Source organism: Halichoerus grypus, chromosome 1 (genome assembly GCF_964656455.1).
Source record: "Halichoerus grypus chromosome 1, mHalGry1.hap1.1, whole genome shotgun sequence".
In the NCBI taxonomy this organism is placed as follows: Eukaryota; Metazoa; Chordata; class Mammalia; order Carnivora; family Phocidae; genus Halichoerus; species Halichoerus grypus.
In genome coordinates this window covers 209,411,078-209,426,329 of record NC_135712.1, presented here as the reverse complement: position 1 = coordinate 209,426,329, position 15,252 = coordinate 209,411,078, and the positions used below count along the sequence as shown (strand labels likewise).

The 15,252-nt window shown below is 59.0% G+C and overlaps 1 protein-coding gene across 1 annotated transcript; it reads left to right on the top strand.

The window, feature by feature from the left end:
- The first annotated feature begins 41 nt into the window (after positions 1-41).
- Positions 42-11,788, top strand: PIN1 (peptidylprolyl cis/trans isomerase, NIMA-interacting 1). The gene is made up of 4 exons (XM_036119654.2): positions 42-198; positions 2,213-2,425; positions 10,134-10,244; positions 11,165-11,788. Exons 1-4 carry the CDS (start codon positions 141-143, stop codon positions 11,272-11,274), a joined length of 492 nt encoding a protein of 163 aa, XP_035975547.1. The 5' UTR covers positions 42-140; the 3' UTR covers positions 11,275-11,788.
- The last annotated feature ends 3,464 nt before the right edge of the window (positions 11,789-15,252 follow it).

The window sequence follows — 15,252 nt, the reverse complement described above, 5'->3', positions numbered from 1 at the left end:
GGACTGTTAGGGTGCCCAATGAGCATCGTCGCCAGGCCCCGGAGCAAGGCGCACCGAGCCAATCAGCGGCGGCGGTGGGCGGGCGCGGGCGGCATAGGCGGTGCGGTGGAGGCGGAGCGGGCGCTGCGGCAGGAGGGAAGATGGCGGACGAGGAGAAGCTGCCGCCCGGCTGGGAGAAGCGCATGAGCCGCAGCTCAGGTGCCGCGGGGGTCGGGGCTGGGGCGGGGCCGCGCGGGCCCGCGGAAGCAGGGCTCGAGCTCGCCCCTCGGGCGCGGCGGCGCCGCCCGATTCCCGTGGGGTCTTGGCTTCTCCGCGTCTTCCCAGGGTAACGGCCCGGGCCCGCCCCGTGGGGGCTGCGAACCTCAGCAGCGGGGATGCCGGAGGAAACTGAGGCAAGGGGCGGGGCCGGAGAGACCCAGCGCGCTGCCGGGGTGGTGAAGGGCTGGTGATCCCCCTGCACTCCCCTGGGTGATGGCGCTGGCCCTGCCGATCCGGCTGACACCTTTTGGCCTGATGGACCTGACGTCCCCGGGGAACGTTTCTGCACTCCGCTGGGCCCGGGAGGCACCCCCGGGGAAGGACACCCCAACCCCATGCTCAGGGCGTGGCCCCAGGGTGTTGCCCGGCCTCGGGTCCACAACCTACTCCTGCTAACCCGCCTGCCATCCCCACCCCATCTAATGCTGAGTCTGCCGGATCCGCCCGGTGGTATTCTGCCTGAGGATGGACCCTGTGCTGGGAGCCCGATTTAAGGCTTATCCACAGTAATAATATCAGTAATAGGGCCCGTTCATCTCACCGCTCAGCATCGTGCCAAGTGTGTTTTAAGTGTGTTCTCTCTCTGACCACAACTCTGGGAGATAGGTAGTTATTACCCCCATTTTGCAGGTGAGGAAACTGAGGTCGGAAACTTAAGGAACTCACCCAAGGTCATTCATTGCAAGGGGGTGGGGGCTGGATTAGAAGTCTGACTGCAGAGCCCCCTGCCCTTGTCACTGCAGACTAGTGAGGGGGGCCCAGCATCTCACCGCACTGCCTCCATAACCCATAAAAATCACAGTCACAATGATTTGTTAATTGAATGCCAGGCCCTCTAGTGAGCACTTCCCGTAGATCATCACTATTCTCCACATTAACCCTGTGAAGTTATGTCCTTAATTCTGCCACTTCACCCCCACTTTTCAGAGTTCAGGGAGATAGAGGCCATTGCTAAGTTTTTAAAGTCGGTCACTGGCTCAGCTCTCACCCAGCCTGCTCCAGCCCTGCTCTGTGGCTGCAACCTGCAGCATGAATCTGATGCCCTACCCAGTTCTGGGCCCCCTCTCTTGCCATTTATGCTTGATTCCACCGTGGTGGTTTTCCTCAGGGGTGACATTCAGCTCTTCACGGTGCTGGGTGCAAGTCATCCATGCAACCCAGGCAAAATCTCAGCCTCTGGAATGATGCCTGGGCTCTCCTGGGTCCTACTTCAGTCTTCTCGCTTGCAGCCTTCACCCCTACTGCTCCTCAGGCCCTGGGTAGCGTCTGGCCCCCAGGAATGCTGGTCCCTAGTTGTGCAGCCCTGTGCACCGGGTGCGGGTTAAGAACAGAGCTTTCGTGTTTGACAACTTGGGTATAATTCCTGCCTCCAACCATGTGTGCCTGGAGTAGAGTGTACTCAGGAAACATTACCAAAGACGTGGAAGGTGAGGCCGCATTTCTGTCGTCTATAAAATGGAGATAATAGCTGTCACACTCCTAGTGTGTCCTAGGCACTACCCTAAGTGTGGCAAGAGCTGTGAGCTCACTCAGTCCTTAGAACAACCCTACAAACAGGGACTGTTGTTAATCTACATTTTACAGGTGACAAAATCGAGGCCCAGAGAGGGTAGCTCACACAGTGAGTGACAGAGCCAGATTTGAACAGGCAGCCTGGCCACCTAGTACATGCTGCGAACCACTCCCTGTCCCCCGCGGCTTCCTCTCTCCTGTCACTCTGGGTTATTTTCCTCCTTGAAGTCTCCAATAACTGAAGTTACTGCATTGTCTTATTTGCTTGTGGGGTGCCTGTCTGTCCCAGCACCTGGAACGTCAGCTCCCTAAGGGCCTGTGGCACGTGGTGGACACAGTGGATTTGTTGAATGAAGGCATTCCATTGGCCAGTGCCTTGTCTTGGCCTCAGGGTGGTGTTCTTTGAGCAGGTCCCCACTGAATCCCTGCCCCCCCCCCCCAGGCCGGGTATACTACTTCAATCACATCACTAATGCCAGCCAGTGGGAGCGGCCAAGTGGCAACAGCAGCAGTGGCAGCAAAAATGGACAGGGGGAGCCCACCAGGGTCCGCTGCTCACACCTGCTCGTCAAGCACAGCCAGTCACGGCGGCCCTCGTCCTGGCGGCAGGAGAAGATCACCAGGACCAAGGAGGAGGCCCTGGAGCTGATTAATGGTGAGCAGGGCTGGCAACAGGTTGGGGGGAGGATGGGGGTGGGGGGTGTCCTCTCCTTGGGAGCCGGAACCAGCCTTGTAGACCTCACACCAGATCCTGCGCCCCAGCCAACTCAACCGTCAGCGCTGGCCGACACGGAAGTGCCTGAACATGACATGAGCCTGGGCCGCACAGCTCTGTCTGGCATCAGAGGGTGAGCCAGGTTAGGAGGGGAGGACCCAGCCTTGGGGGCTGGCAGACCTGGGTTCAGATGGTAGCTATGCCCCATAAGCTCCAGGACCTTGGGGGATTTGCGTAACCTCCTTGAGACTCAGTTTTCACCTCTGTAAAATGGGCGTTGTCACATACCTGCCCCCGAGGCCCATCGGGCCAATTCTGCGAGGTGAGGGTGTTTGGTGCCCAGTGGGCCCTCAGTCACTGGGACCTGTTGTTGACGGTAATGTCATCAAGCAGGGTTCTGGGGCACCTAGGTGGGTGGGTCGGGAGGGAGGTTGGAAAGGTAGCAACGTAGAACCTGCTAGCAGAGTCGGTGACTTACCTCTTCCCTGAGAGAGGATGCTGTTCCTGTCTCTGTTCTGTTTCCTCCAGAGTCTAGAGCACTGGTGAGTACATAGACTTTTTCTTAAAAGGCCGGATGGTGAATACTTTAGGTTTTGAGGCCGTACATCTCCGCTTTGTAATTGATAGCAGCCTGAGATAATATGTACCCAAGTGGGTGTGGGCGTGCGTGTCAATAAAACTTCATGAAAATAGCAGCATGTCGCCCATTACGGCTGTCAGTTGCAGATCCATGGTATAGAGCTGCCTGGCATGGCCACCACTACCTACACGGGGCTGTTTCCGTTTAAATTAATTAAAACTAAGTCATATTAGAGATTGGTTCCTCACACACTGGCCACACTTGAAGTGCTCAGTAGCCCCATGTGGTGAGCGGCTGCCATCTCAGCGCAGACCTAAAACATTTCCATGCTTACGGGAAGTTCCGTTGGACAGTGCTGGTCTGGATCTCACGTGTGGTGTCATCATTCAGGCTCTGCCACCACAGACCCCAGACCCCCCCTGGGCTGCTCTTACCACACATGACCCAGTGCCTCACCCAGACCCAGCTGGCCCAAGTGCCCATCTGGCTCTGCCCAGCCCTGGCCGTGTGACCTTGAGCAAGTTACTTAACATCTCTGAACCTGTCTTTTCATTTGTAAAATTCATGTTTTGGTAATAGAACCTACACCTCATAGGGTAGTTGTGAAGACTCTGACCTAATGCAGTGAAGCTTGAATAACAGTTCTGGTGTCTGGTAGATGTTCCGTAATTGCTAGCGGTCATGATGATTGTTGTAATGAGCACAGGCCTGGCAAAGTGCACGGTCGGTCAGTATTGGCTCTTGTTTTACTGTCACATCCCTTGGTCCAGTATTTGGCCTCCAGGATATTACTTAAACCCACCCACCACCACCCCCACCCCCCGTACGGTGTCTGGCCTCTGTGAGCCTCACACCTCAGCATTACAGAGAGGAGCAGAGTTCATGCACAGAATCTGGAAGGCAGATTAAAGAGCTCGCCTCCTGAGCTCCGTGAGGACAGGGACTGGCTCTCTTCCCACCGTATTCCCACCGCTCTACACACAGCCTGGCCTACAGTCAGTGCTCACAGCCTTGATTCAGGAACCAACGGGAAGTGAGAAGGATTCCTAGCAGAGGAAGTGGCAGAAGTAAAAGCCTGGGGCAAGGCCATAGCCAGGACTCCGGGGAAGGCCGCATGGGGGACTGAGGGGGGATGAGACCCTGCAAGGGCATGTCCCAGCAAGGTTGAGGGGGGCCCCAAGTGAGGTGAAGAGTTTGGGTCCTTTCTGGAGATGGCAGGAAACATGGCCACATATGACATCAGGACGGCTCTGCAGTGCTTTGCTTTCAGGAAAGAGCTGTGTGGCCAGAGTGTGAAGGGCCAGGGAAGCTGGAGGGCCCGGAGCCCAGGTGGTTGGGTCTAGCAGTGAGCGATGAGGGGGGTCTGGCTGCCCGAGGGGAAGAGGAGGAAGTGGGTGGGGAAAGCCCAGAGAATCACGCGGTGACTTGGGTCTTCCCAGCTCAAGTGGTCCCTGTTCTCAGGCTTTTGGACCCACAAGAGTGAGCAAGAGGCAACAGGCATTTGGAGATTGAGTCTCCACTGGTGGAGGGGACTTGGGAAGAGGCGCAGTCTGGGGAGGGACTCATTAAGTCTGAGGGGCCCAAGGAAGAGCCGTTGGGGGGCAACTGGGAGAAGGTCTAGATTCAGCAGAGCAGCCAGGCCAGAGACGGAGACCTTTGGGACAATCCTGGCAAGAGATGGCAGGAGGCTGAGGCAGGAGGGCACGGGGAGATCTGAGCGTGCGTGGGAAGGAAGGCTGTCAGGCCATGGAGATTGCCTGAGGGGGGGGGAGGTGAGGGTGCCGCCCCGTCTCCAGGATGGACAAGTGTGCGCCTGGTGAGCTGATACTGTGGCAGGAGCCTGGGGGTGCTGAGGTCAGCTTAGGTCTTAGAGAAGGGGGATCGGGGAGGTGCTCCCAGGAAGCAGCTGGGCCCTGGGGCCTAACCCTAAGTCAGTGCAGGCTCGGGCATGTTAGCAAGGGCTGGACTCACGGACCTGCACAGATGGCCTGGGGGAAGCTGTGGGAGGACCTGATGGGCCAGGGAGGGGTGGGGGAGCAGATTCTGGAGAGGTCCAGGGGCAGAATCAGGACTGGGTAACGGGTTAGCTGGGCAGGGAGGGGTGAGGTCAGAACCAGTGTGGCTCATCCTGGAGTCACACACAGATGGAGCCTGGTGCCAGCCATGTGGCCTTGGGCAAGTGTCTCAGAGCCTTGGCTGAATCATCTGTAGAACGGGGGCAGGACGGCCATGAGGTCCAGGGGCCGGCCAGTGGCGGACTGCCCAGCAGAGCAGTGGGCTCAGTGCCAGGTGCTTGCTGTCTACACGGGACCCCGGTCATTAAGGCATGTGTGTTTGGCGGCCAAGGTCAGGACAGAGCGTCTGCTGCTTCCCCAAAAGAGCTCTGGGCAGCCTGGTGGGCTCCCATGTAGACCCGACAGTGATTTTGGCCTGCTTACTCAGTGTCTTGAGATGGGGCTGGGTTGGGGGGGTCATTAGGAGAGCGCAGTGAGACGGTGCGCTTCGTAACCACTCACTCATGTGCCGTGTCAGCAAGCTTGGGGCGTCCAGGCCTGCTTTTCTCTTCTGTGAAAGAGGATGTTTCCTCTGTCCTGGGCTGGTTCCAGGTGATCAGGAGATCAGGATTGGGGGCTCGAATCTCATCAGTACCCATTTAGGTCCAGTGCTCCCCACTGCCCCGAGGGGACAGGCTGCCTGCAGTAGGAACCAGAGTGTCCGCATTTTCTGCTGAGGCTCCTTTTTCTCTGCAGCTGCTGGGCTGTGGCCAGGCCCTGTCAGGGATCTGAGGACCAGCTGCCTGTCATTGCCAGTGTCCTTGTCTAAGGAGGCCAGGCTGTGGAGAAGCCCTCTCCACCTGCTCCCCATCCCTCCAGCCCCACAGGCCCAGGGCCTGAGTGTCCCAGGGAGGCCCCAGTGGAAGGAGCAGCTCCCTCAGCACACAACCATGCCGAGGACTTAAGGGTCCCAGGGAGGCCCTGGTGTGAGCAGCAGTCCTCATACCCAGGGTCTGAGGGTCAATGAGCATCTTTGGCCTAGTGTCCCCACCCAAGATCAGTGAGTCCCTTCCAGCCTGCTGGCTTCAGGCTGGGTCTCTGGTCTCTCGGGGCCCCTCCCGCTGGATCTTGGGTCGTCTGGGACAGCAGATCTAATCCTGTCACCTCTTTCTCTGTCCAGGCCCCTTCCCTAGTTTGTCTCTAAACCTTTCTAGGGGCACCTGGGTGGCTCAGTCAGTTAAGCATCCAACTCTTGATTTCGGCTTGATTTCGGCTCAGGTCACGATCTCAGGCTCGTGAGATCAAGCCCCCTGTTGGACTCTGCGCTGGGTGTGGAGCCTGCTTAGGATTCTCTCTCCCTCTCCCCTCTAAAAAAAAAAGAGTCAGACTCAGAGACCACCCGATTTGTTTACTCACTTTCCCCTAAATAACTGTGGTGTATTAGCTCGGGGTGCTATAACAGAATCCCACAGGCTGGGGATTTATTTCCCACAGTTCTGGGGCTGGAAGTCTGAGGTGAAGGTTCACACCAATTCAGTTTCTGGTGAAGACTCTCTTCCTGGCTTATGGATCGCTGCCTTCTCGCTGTGTGCTCATGTGGCCTTTCCTTGGTGTGTGCACATGGGGAATGAGACATGGAGCTCTCTGGTGTCTCTTCTTGTAAGGACACTAATCCTGTGGGATCAGGGGCCTCCCTTATGACCTCATTTAACCCTGATCACTTGCATGAAGGCCCATCTCCAAATACAGTGACACTGGGGATTGGGGCTTCAACGTATGAATATGGGGGGACACAATTCAGTCCCTAACACAGGGACGGACAACTAGTACCTATCAGGAGCTTGCGCTGCACCAGGCACTGTGCCTGCCGGAACTACCCCTCCTGGTAGCCCTCCAAGGTGGGAGCTGCTATCATTAGCCCATTTTACAGACCAGGCAAGTAAGGCTCCAAGAGGCAGTCAGCCACCAGGGTCACTGAGCTCAGGAGGGGTAGAGCTGAGGTCTGAATGCGGTAGCGGGGGTCCAGAGTTTGGCCTCCTCGGCCTCAGAGACGCACTGAGCAGGCCAGCCTGTGATCTACCTGCTGCGACAGGCGCCCTTCTGTCATTCAGCCAGTTTCAAGGGCTCCTGGACTCCCCGAAGCAGGTGGGAGTTCCTTGCTTCAGACTCGGAGCTCCTTGAGAGGCTGCCCCCAGGTCTGCCTCTCTCTCAACCGGAGCCCCGTTGGATGGGTGCCGTCTTGGTGAGGGGTGCTGAGGCAGGCAGGCCAGGCCAGGGCATTGCGGTGGGGGGGGGGGGGGTGTGGTAGGTGCTTCCTTTTCTCCCCCTCTTGAGCCTTTTGATGTGAGGTGCACAGGGAAAAGACATGAGGCTCCAGTGTTCCTGCCTAAAGATCGGAGGGGTGGATCCCGCTCCCGCCTTCCCTGTGGCCTGTTTCTGTCTCATTTATTCATGAATCCCTTCAGCGTTAGCGAGCACCTGTTCTGTGCACAGACAGGGTGCCGGGGACGCAGCGGTGAGCAAGGCCAACCGGCCCTGCCCTCCCAGCATGAGGCGGGTGACAGACACACACACAGGACACTGGCAAACGCAGGGAGGCACCTCACACAGCGGGGTCTCGGGAAAGGCTCCTGGGTGAGGCCAGAAGACAACATACGCGCTTCCTGCGGGAATAGACCATTAAGCAGAGGCCTGGAGGTGGTGGGGGCAGAGCAGGACTGGGAGAGATGTCCCGGCGGAAGGGGTAATCCTGAGCCCACGGGATGCACAGGGGTCTGAGGGTTCCCTTGCATCTTGGCTTGTGGCCAGACTCCTAAAAATCAGCTTCTAGAAAGGAGTGGGGTTTTTTGGTTTGTTTCCTAATCACTTGAGGCTTCTCTCCAAGCAGAATGTTTTCTGAGTTGGCTGGTCAGAGGAAGGGTTGGGTGCTGTGAGCGACGGCGGGCAAAGGCTTGGCTGATACCCGTGTCTGTGTACCTTGGCCAGGCCGTCTAGGCTCAGGCGGATCCGTGCTCACTCACGGCCCCAGCCCCTGGAGCCTGCGGGCCCCGTGGTGCTCGTGCGGGGCTCTGGGCGGGGCTCTGGGCGGGGCCAGGCGCCGCACGTGCTGGGCATGCGCGGACAGGGCCCGCGGGGAACCCTGCGTGCTCAGGAGTCTCCGGCCCGCGGATCGGGGTCCAGACAGAAGGGAGAGGGGGAGAGATCTCGAGGCTGCCCAGGTGAGGCGGACAGATGGCCAGAAGTCCAGGGAGCGGAGGGGGAGGGGGGTGTCTTGGTGATGCCCGCTTCAGGGTGGATCGCGGTGGGTGCAGCTGGCACAGGGGGGCCCCCCAGCAGCCCAGGGGCTTGTATCGCGTTGGCGAGCCTTTCGGACCAGGCAGCGTATCACACTGACGACCAGACCAGACTGAGACGTCCAGGCGAGGGGGCCCAGGGATGGGCAGATCACACAGACACAGGGGGATCCTTAGCACTGAGACGCACAGCCCTCATGGAAAGGAGAATGTGACGTCTGTCAAGGTCTCCGAGCCAGGCACTGTGCTGTGTGTCACTGTGGCCTGCTGGCAAGTGACTGATGCTTCAGAGGCAGCGGGATGGCCAGGACATGACAAGAGTGACAGGGACATGGGGAAGGCAGGGGTGACGCGGGGCCAGCCGTGGAAGCAGCCAAGCAGATCAGATACCAGGACACTGGCTGCTGACGTGCTGTGCAGCAAGATGGGCCCGTAAGTGTGTTGTCACGGTTGTGATGGTTCGATTGTGGTCCCAGCGAGGTTCGTACTAGCTCAGCTTCCAGCAGATGGCCTGGCTGGGTGTCTGGGCCTCAGAGCACCAGGTAGATTAACCAGCAGTGTCCCCGTGGTGCTCAGACAGCAGCGGTGGACAGAAGTGTCATGGTGGTGTTGAGAAGTCCACGGGCAGGTATGCCAGGGTGATCCTCACGTCCAGTGTGGGCTGGGTGGGTGTGCGGAATGTCCCTAGGAGAGTAGCTGCCTGGGAAGCCATGTGGGACCAGCCCGAGGTGAGGGGCCGTTCTGGTGGTCGGGGGCTGGGTGTCCTGGGAGCCCACCCAGTGGCCGCTCATTCAGGTGCTAGGGCAGCTGGTTGGAGCAGAGGAGGAGGCCCTTAGGGAGGAAAGGATGGGTTCTGGCTCCAAGGGCTCACGCCTGAACTCAAGAGCAAGTGGGGGCTCTTCCCTGCCAGGCACACACAGTCCTGCGCGCTCTGCCCCCCGCATGCTGCCCCTGGCGTCCCTCTCCCCTCCAGGGAGAATCCGTACCCAATGGGGACAGTTCGTGCCACACAGAGGGTGAATCCAGGGCGATGCCAACACAGCCTTTTAGGGCAGCTGGGAGAAGAACTGTGTCAGGGGCCGTAGCCCGTGGGAATGACACGTGTCCCACCGAGGCTGCCTTGTGGTCTCTTCACGACGCCCCAGGAAGCAGCCTGGGCCTTCCTCCCAATTTCGATGCGTTGGACAACTGAGGCCCAGGGACTGAGATTCAGCCGGCTCCTGTGGCAGAGCTGGCCTGGTGCCCCGGCCTCCTGCCTTTCTCCTAGAAGCATCTAGAAAATTTCCCCATCACCGCCCTGGGGGATCTGGGTGGGGGCCCTGGGTCCCAGCATCCCTCTTCAGTGTCTGCCCTGCCTTCTGCTCTCCTCCCCAACAGGGCCTGGAAGTAGATTTTTTTCCCCCAGAATATGTGTTGGGGGGTGGGAAGAGGTCATGCTATATTCATGTTATGTTGAGGGGGGGAGCGCTAGGAGTGACAAAGGGAGCAGGGGTGGAGGAATGGGGTGTGAGACCAGCATTGACCACCACGGGGTCAGGGTGTGCACGCATGCGGAACGCATTTCATGGACACGTGTGACTGTGCACACATGTTGGGGGGGTGGCATTCATGGACGTGTGTGAGGCGAGTACTCACACGTGCTCGTGTGCAAAGTAGGGCAGGGGTTGCAGGCCCCCCGTGCCGAGTGAAGAGCCACCCTCCACCTGGAGCCCTGCACCCCATCCTGCCCTGCCTCTGATGCAAGGTCTCCCTGTATGTCCCCGTGTCATGTGTGTCCACAGGCTACATCCAGAAGATCAAGTCAGGAGAGGAAGACTTTGAATCTCTGGCCTCACAGTTCAGCGACTGCAGCTCGGCCAAGGCCAGGGGAGACCTGGGTGCCTTCAGCAGAGGTGCGCAAGGAGCGGGCACTACCTAGCCCTAGAGGAGTCTCTGTCCCATCAGTGGGGGTCCCCCAGCCAGGCGGAGGTTGGGAGGGACAGCCCCGGCTGCACAGGCCTTCAGGGTCCACCAGGTGGCAGCACAGTCCCGCAAGCTTCAGAGGGACTCGCCCTGCTTGGGGAGGGGGCGTGGCGGGGCTGCTTCTGCCTGGTGTCCTTCCCTCCTGCGGTGGGGAGTCCGTCTGGGGGTCTCTCTGTGCAGTTGTCCCCATCATGGACCCAGCAGGGTAGGTACTGGCTGCCATTTGCCTCTCCTCTGGTTGAGGGGTATAAGGCTGGGTCCCCTGAGAGCCCCAGGGCCTGTCTCCAAGAATGCCCCTCCCAACACCACCCTCAGGAGTGGGGAAAGCAGGGGTGAGGGGAGGAGAGTTCAGATCAGCAGCCCTGAGTTTAGGCCTATCTGGCTCAGGCAGTGGGAAGGGAGGAGCAGAGCGGATCAGGCCACCTCCTCCTTTCCCTCCTCTTCCCCCTCCATCCTGGGGTCTGCGGAGCATCAGGGAGGGGCCCAGGATGGGGTGAGGAGTGTGGGGAGAGCCAGCAAGGGGCTGTCAGCCGCCTGCCCGCCCCAGGAGGCAGGCGGGACAGATGATGCGGCAGGGGCTGGCAACGGGGGCCCGGGGAGACAAGTTCATCACCGAGATGTGCCTCCCAAGTGCCCAGCGGCAGAAGCCGCTCTGCCTGCCATCCCTCATGCTGTCCTCGGGCTTCCTGGGGCTTCTTAATGGCCCCGCCGCCCTACTGACAGGGCCATAAGCCGCATGATGGATGAGCATAGGGCTCAGCACAGGTGGGAGCCCCATCTGCCTGCCCCACCTGGTCCTGGCCTGCGGCCGGGCCTTGACCCTCACACGCCATCCCTCACGCTTCCCCAGGTCAGATGCAGAAGCCATTTGAAGATGCCTCCTTTGCACTGCGGACAGGGGAGATGAGCGGGCCCGTGTTCACAGATTCCGGCATCCACATCATCCTGCGCACGGAGTGAGGGGTGTGGGTGGCTCAGGCCTGGCCTGCAGGGTCGGGTGGGGCGGGACGGGTGGCTGGGCCCACAGACTCTGCTCCCTGCTGTCAGCCGGCCAACGGGTGCCCCTCCCTGCTGACGTCACAGTATTTATTGTTCCCAAAATGGCTGAGGGGAGCTCTTCACCATTGGGGGCTCCCTCTCTGCCCCCAGCTGGGGCTGTCCCTGCCAGACTCCTCTCCCCTTTATGAATTGACTTCAGAAGGGCAGGTGGGTGGAGAGGCTCCCAGACTGAAGGGGTCAGGGTGACCTGTCCCAAAGAGAAGGCCTGGTCAGCTGAGCTGCCCCCTCTATCTGTCCCCGCCACCCAGGCCCAAGATGGGGGCAGGACGGCCTTGTTTCTGGTTATGCTATGTTCCTCTACTCAACTGCAAAAAGCAAATGCTCCACATGGGGCCCAGGCTGCCCACCTCCTTGGGGCCCTCACTGAGGGTCAGTGCAGCCCCCTTCGCACCCTCGATTAAACTTGGAACCACTACTCTGCTGTCTTGTGTCTCGTTCCCTCCCCACTGAGGTGAGGGGGGAGCTGTCAGGAGCAATCGTCTTCCGCCGTCCCTAGCGTCCCACGTATCCAGGCTGCATTTCCTCCCTGAGAAGCCTCCCTTCATCCTGGGCCCGGGGTGGCGGTGGGGGGTCCAAGCAGGGAAGTAGGGCGCCAGTCAGTGTCCATGGTCCTCAAACTTGGGTGTTTAAGAATGTTCTAGAATGCTAGGGCAGTGCCCTGATGTCACATCTCTGGATTCAGCCGGTCAGGGTGGACACACACACACACAGACACACACACACACACACAGACACACACACACACACACACACACACACACACCTCCCACCCCCACTCCCTGGACGCAAGCCACTCCACTCCCAACTAGAACAAATTACACCCAGCACCCTGAGGCCTGCTTTCCTGTTACCACAAATGCTTCTGGCAGGTTCTTCTGGGTCCTGCCTCCTTCTCAGATGCTGTTACCTTAGCAACAGGGGACTAGCCAGGAAGGGAGGGGGCTACTGCCAGGTGCCTCTGAGAGTGGGGATCCTGCCCAGCCCTCTGGGGGAGGGAGGCCCTGTACTGGACCGAGGAGAAAGGGCTGTCTTGGAGCAGAGGGGATGCCTATGGCAGAGCCGGTCGAGGCCCCTCCCGGGTGGCCTGTGGGTGTGGCCCACCTGCTTTCTGTCACCTCCTCACAGCTACCCCTGTGCCGGGGCCTGGGCTGGGGGCCCAGTTCAATCAAGGAGTTTATGGGCTTCGCCCACTCTGCCCCCCTCATTTAATGGGAACCATCCCAGATCGGGGCGGGGGGAGGGTGGCAGGCTAGCAGGGCTTGGGGACCTGAGCAAAAGAAGCCCTGCCCAGCCCCGTCCCAGGGGAGGCCCCTAGGGCTGTGTCTCATAAACAGTCACTTGGGCCAGCTCCCATCTGGCTGGTTTCTAGAGCAATTGTGCTCTGCTTGCTGCCTGCCGGAGTTTGTCGTTAAGGTTTAATGGGCCTCCTTGCCACTCCGCAGGCTGGAGGGGGGGGCCGGTGGGCTGGCTGCACCTGCGGGCAGAATCTTCCATCACGTGTGGGGGCCAGCAGGCAGGCAGCAGCACCCCCGTTCGCACCAGCAATGCTGTGGGGTCGGGAGCGATCACACCCCTGCTGAGCCCTGGAGCCTCTGGGAAGGAGCAGAAACAAAGGGGGTGGACGGGGGGGGGCTGAGAAGCTGCTGGGGGTGTTGTATGTTTTCCTGTGTGGGGTTGGCAGGAACGTGGTCTTTGCGGCATTCTGTCACTTTGGGCGTGTGTGTGCCCAAGCATGCGTGTGGCCATGTGACTCTAGTTATCCCTAGGTGTGTGTCCTGTGTGACACTAGGGAGGCCCCCTGACCGGGTGTGACCACCTGCCCCCGTGGACCTCCTCCTCCCTTTGTCTAGCTGTGCAGCGGCCCAAAGGCGAAGACAAAGGAATGCCACTGTTAGCTAAACACGCCCCCGAGCCCACTCAGCGTCTGCGTGATTCATGGTGAAGTAGCTCTGGCTTCCCTCACCTGCTCCACAGCCCCACCCACCGCCTCCTGCCTGGAGGTGGGGTCGTAAATCCCAGGCCTTCTGGATGGTGACAGCGGTGCAGTCTTCCCTCCTGTCCCCTTGGTCTGGCATTTCCCTGCCCAGAATGCCTCAGGGCGGGGGCGGCGGGGGAGAGCGGTTTCCAACCTTCTGCCACGTGCACCAGCCCAGGCTTCTGTGGCCACGCGGCAGGGCTGGGGCGGATCACCTCCACTTGGGGTAAGGCAGGCACTGCCACGGGATGGGCTACGAAGTTCCCCACTGTAGCCGGGCCCACGTCCACGAGGGAGCAAGTCAGAGGTGGCGGCAGGCAGCCTAAGGCGCACAAGGATCCTGGCCTGGGTCGGGAGCGGACGGGTATCCCTCCTGCCCATCCTTGGTTGGAACAAAAGCCACAAACGCAAAAGGGTAAGGAGCACTGGGCCTGCCTCTGTGTGTGAGAGAGGGACACGGAGGTTAGGATGCCAGGCGCTTTGGGCATCTGCTCGACGACCGGCGTGCAGAGGTGACCCGCACGCCCGCACCCAGCCCTGCGTTCTGTGCGCGTCTCCAGGGCTGGGTGGGTTTGGACAAAGACGGTGGAACTCAGCAGCCCTCTATCCCCGACCTTACTTTGGGAGTAGGAGAGACCAGTGAACTACTCTTCCACCCGCACCATGCTCATTTGGGGGATTTGCCTGCAAATAAATACGGATAGGAGGGCTGGGCTGCAGAGGTCCTAAGTGGCCCCTAACTCTGTGCCCTTTTTCTTTTTTAATCAGGTACAAAGTGCCTCAATGGGCTTATCCGGGAATCGGTTCTTTTTCAATGTCAAACTTGTTAATTTAAATGGAAATTAATTGCTTTTCTTGAAGATTTCTTTAAAAATTGGTTTTAAATGAATGCATTAGGCAGTTACATTTATTATTCATTGGTTTCATTTGCAGTATGGTCCCCGTGTCCCGCGTTCCCGGAGATGCCAGCACAGAGCGGAGATGATTTAATCAGAGAGGCCATTAATTAGAGATGGGCGGGGGAGGGTAGCTCCCAGAAGAGCTGGTCTCGCTTCCTCCATGGTCTCAGTGGGGTGGGATCTAGGCCCCTGGGGTTCTTTACATAATATTCCTCCCCAGATTGAGTGGGGGCCATGTGGTGGGGCCAACGTGGGGGTGGCGGTCAGCACTACCTCTGTTCCCAGCCGCCGGCCCCAGAGGTGACTCTCCCCACTCTTGCAGTCTGTCTCACCTTGGCCACCAGGGATCTGGCTAAAATAAGGCCCTCATCTGTTCTTCCCCTTCTGTGCCCCCCACTCCCCACCTTAGTCACATCACCAAGGCTCCTGAGGAATTGGCCTCTGCTTCTCCGGCCTCTTTCCGGCTCCCTCATGCTCCTTCCTGCCTCCCATACTTCCTAGCATGGCCGGTTCTTCACCTCCAGGAACTGTAGTCTTCGTGTTGGGGCCCATCTCTGCCCAAGCCCCTTCCAGTGAATGGGCTCCAGGCGTGGGGTGAGGGTGTGTTCAGCTGAAGGCACCCAGTGCCCCCTTCAGGCTGTTTCTACCTTTTAAGTAGTGAACTTAGAACAGGTGCGACTCATGTAAAATGATTTTGAAATTACAAAGCAAAAAGAGAAAAGGAAAAATATTGTGCCCTACTCTCTCATACCCAAATTCTTAAAAGCAGCCAAAGTGTTTAAAAAAAATTTTTTTTTTTAAGTTGCCAGATGGTTCAGTGATGCACCAGTGTGATCAATGAGTGAAAAACCAGTGATGGAGAATATTCATTGGAGGCCTGTTTTCATTGTTGTGATAGAATTCTCCGTTGTTTGGATCAAACTGCCTTCAAATTGTTTTCAAACAAAACAACTTTGGCTTGGGTCTCCTCACCTGTCTTCCCGAACGGCTCGCCCTGCCATGCAG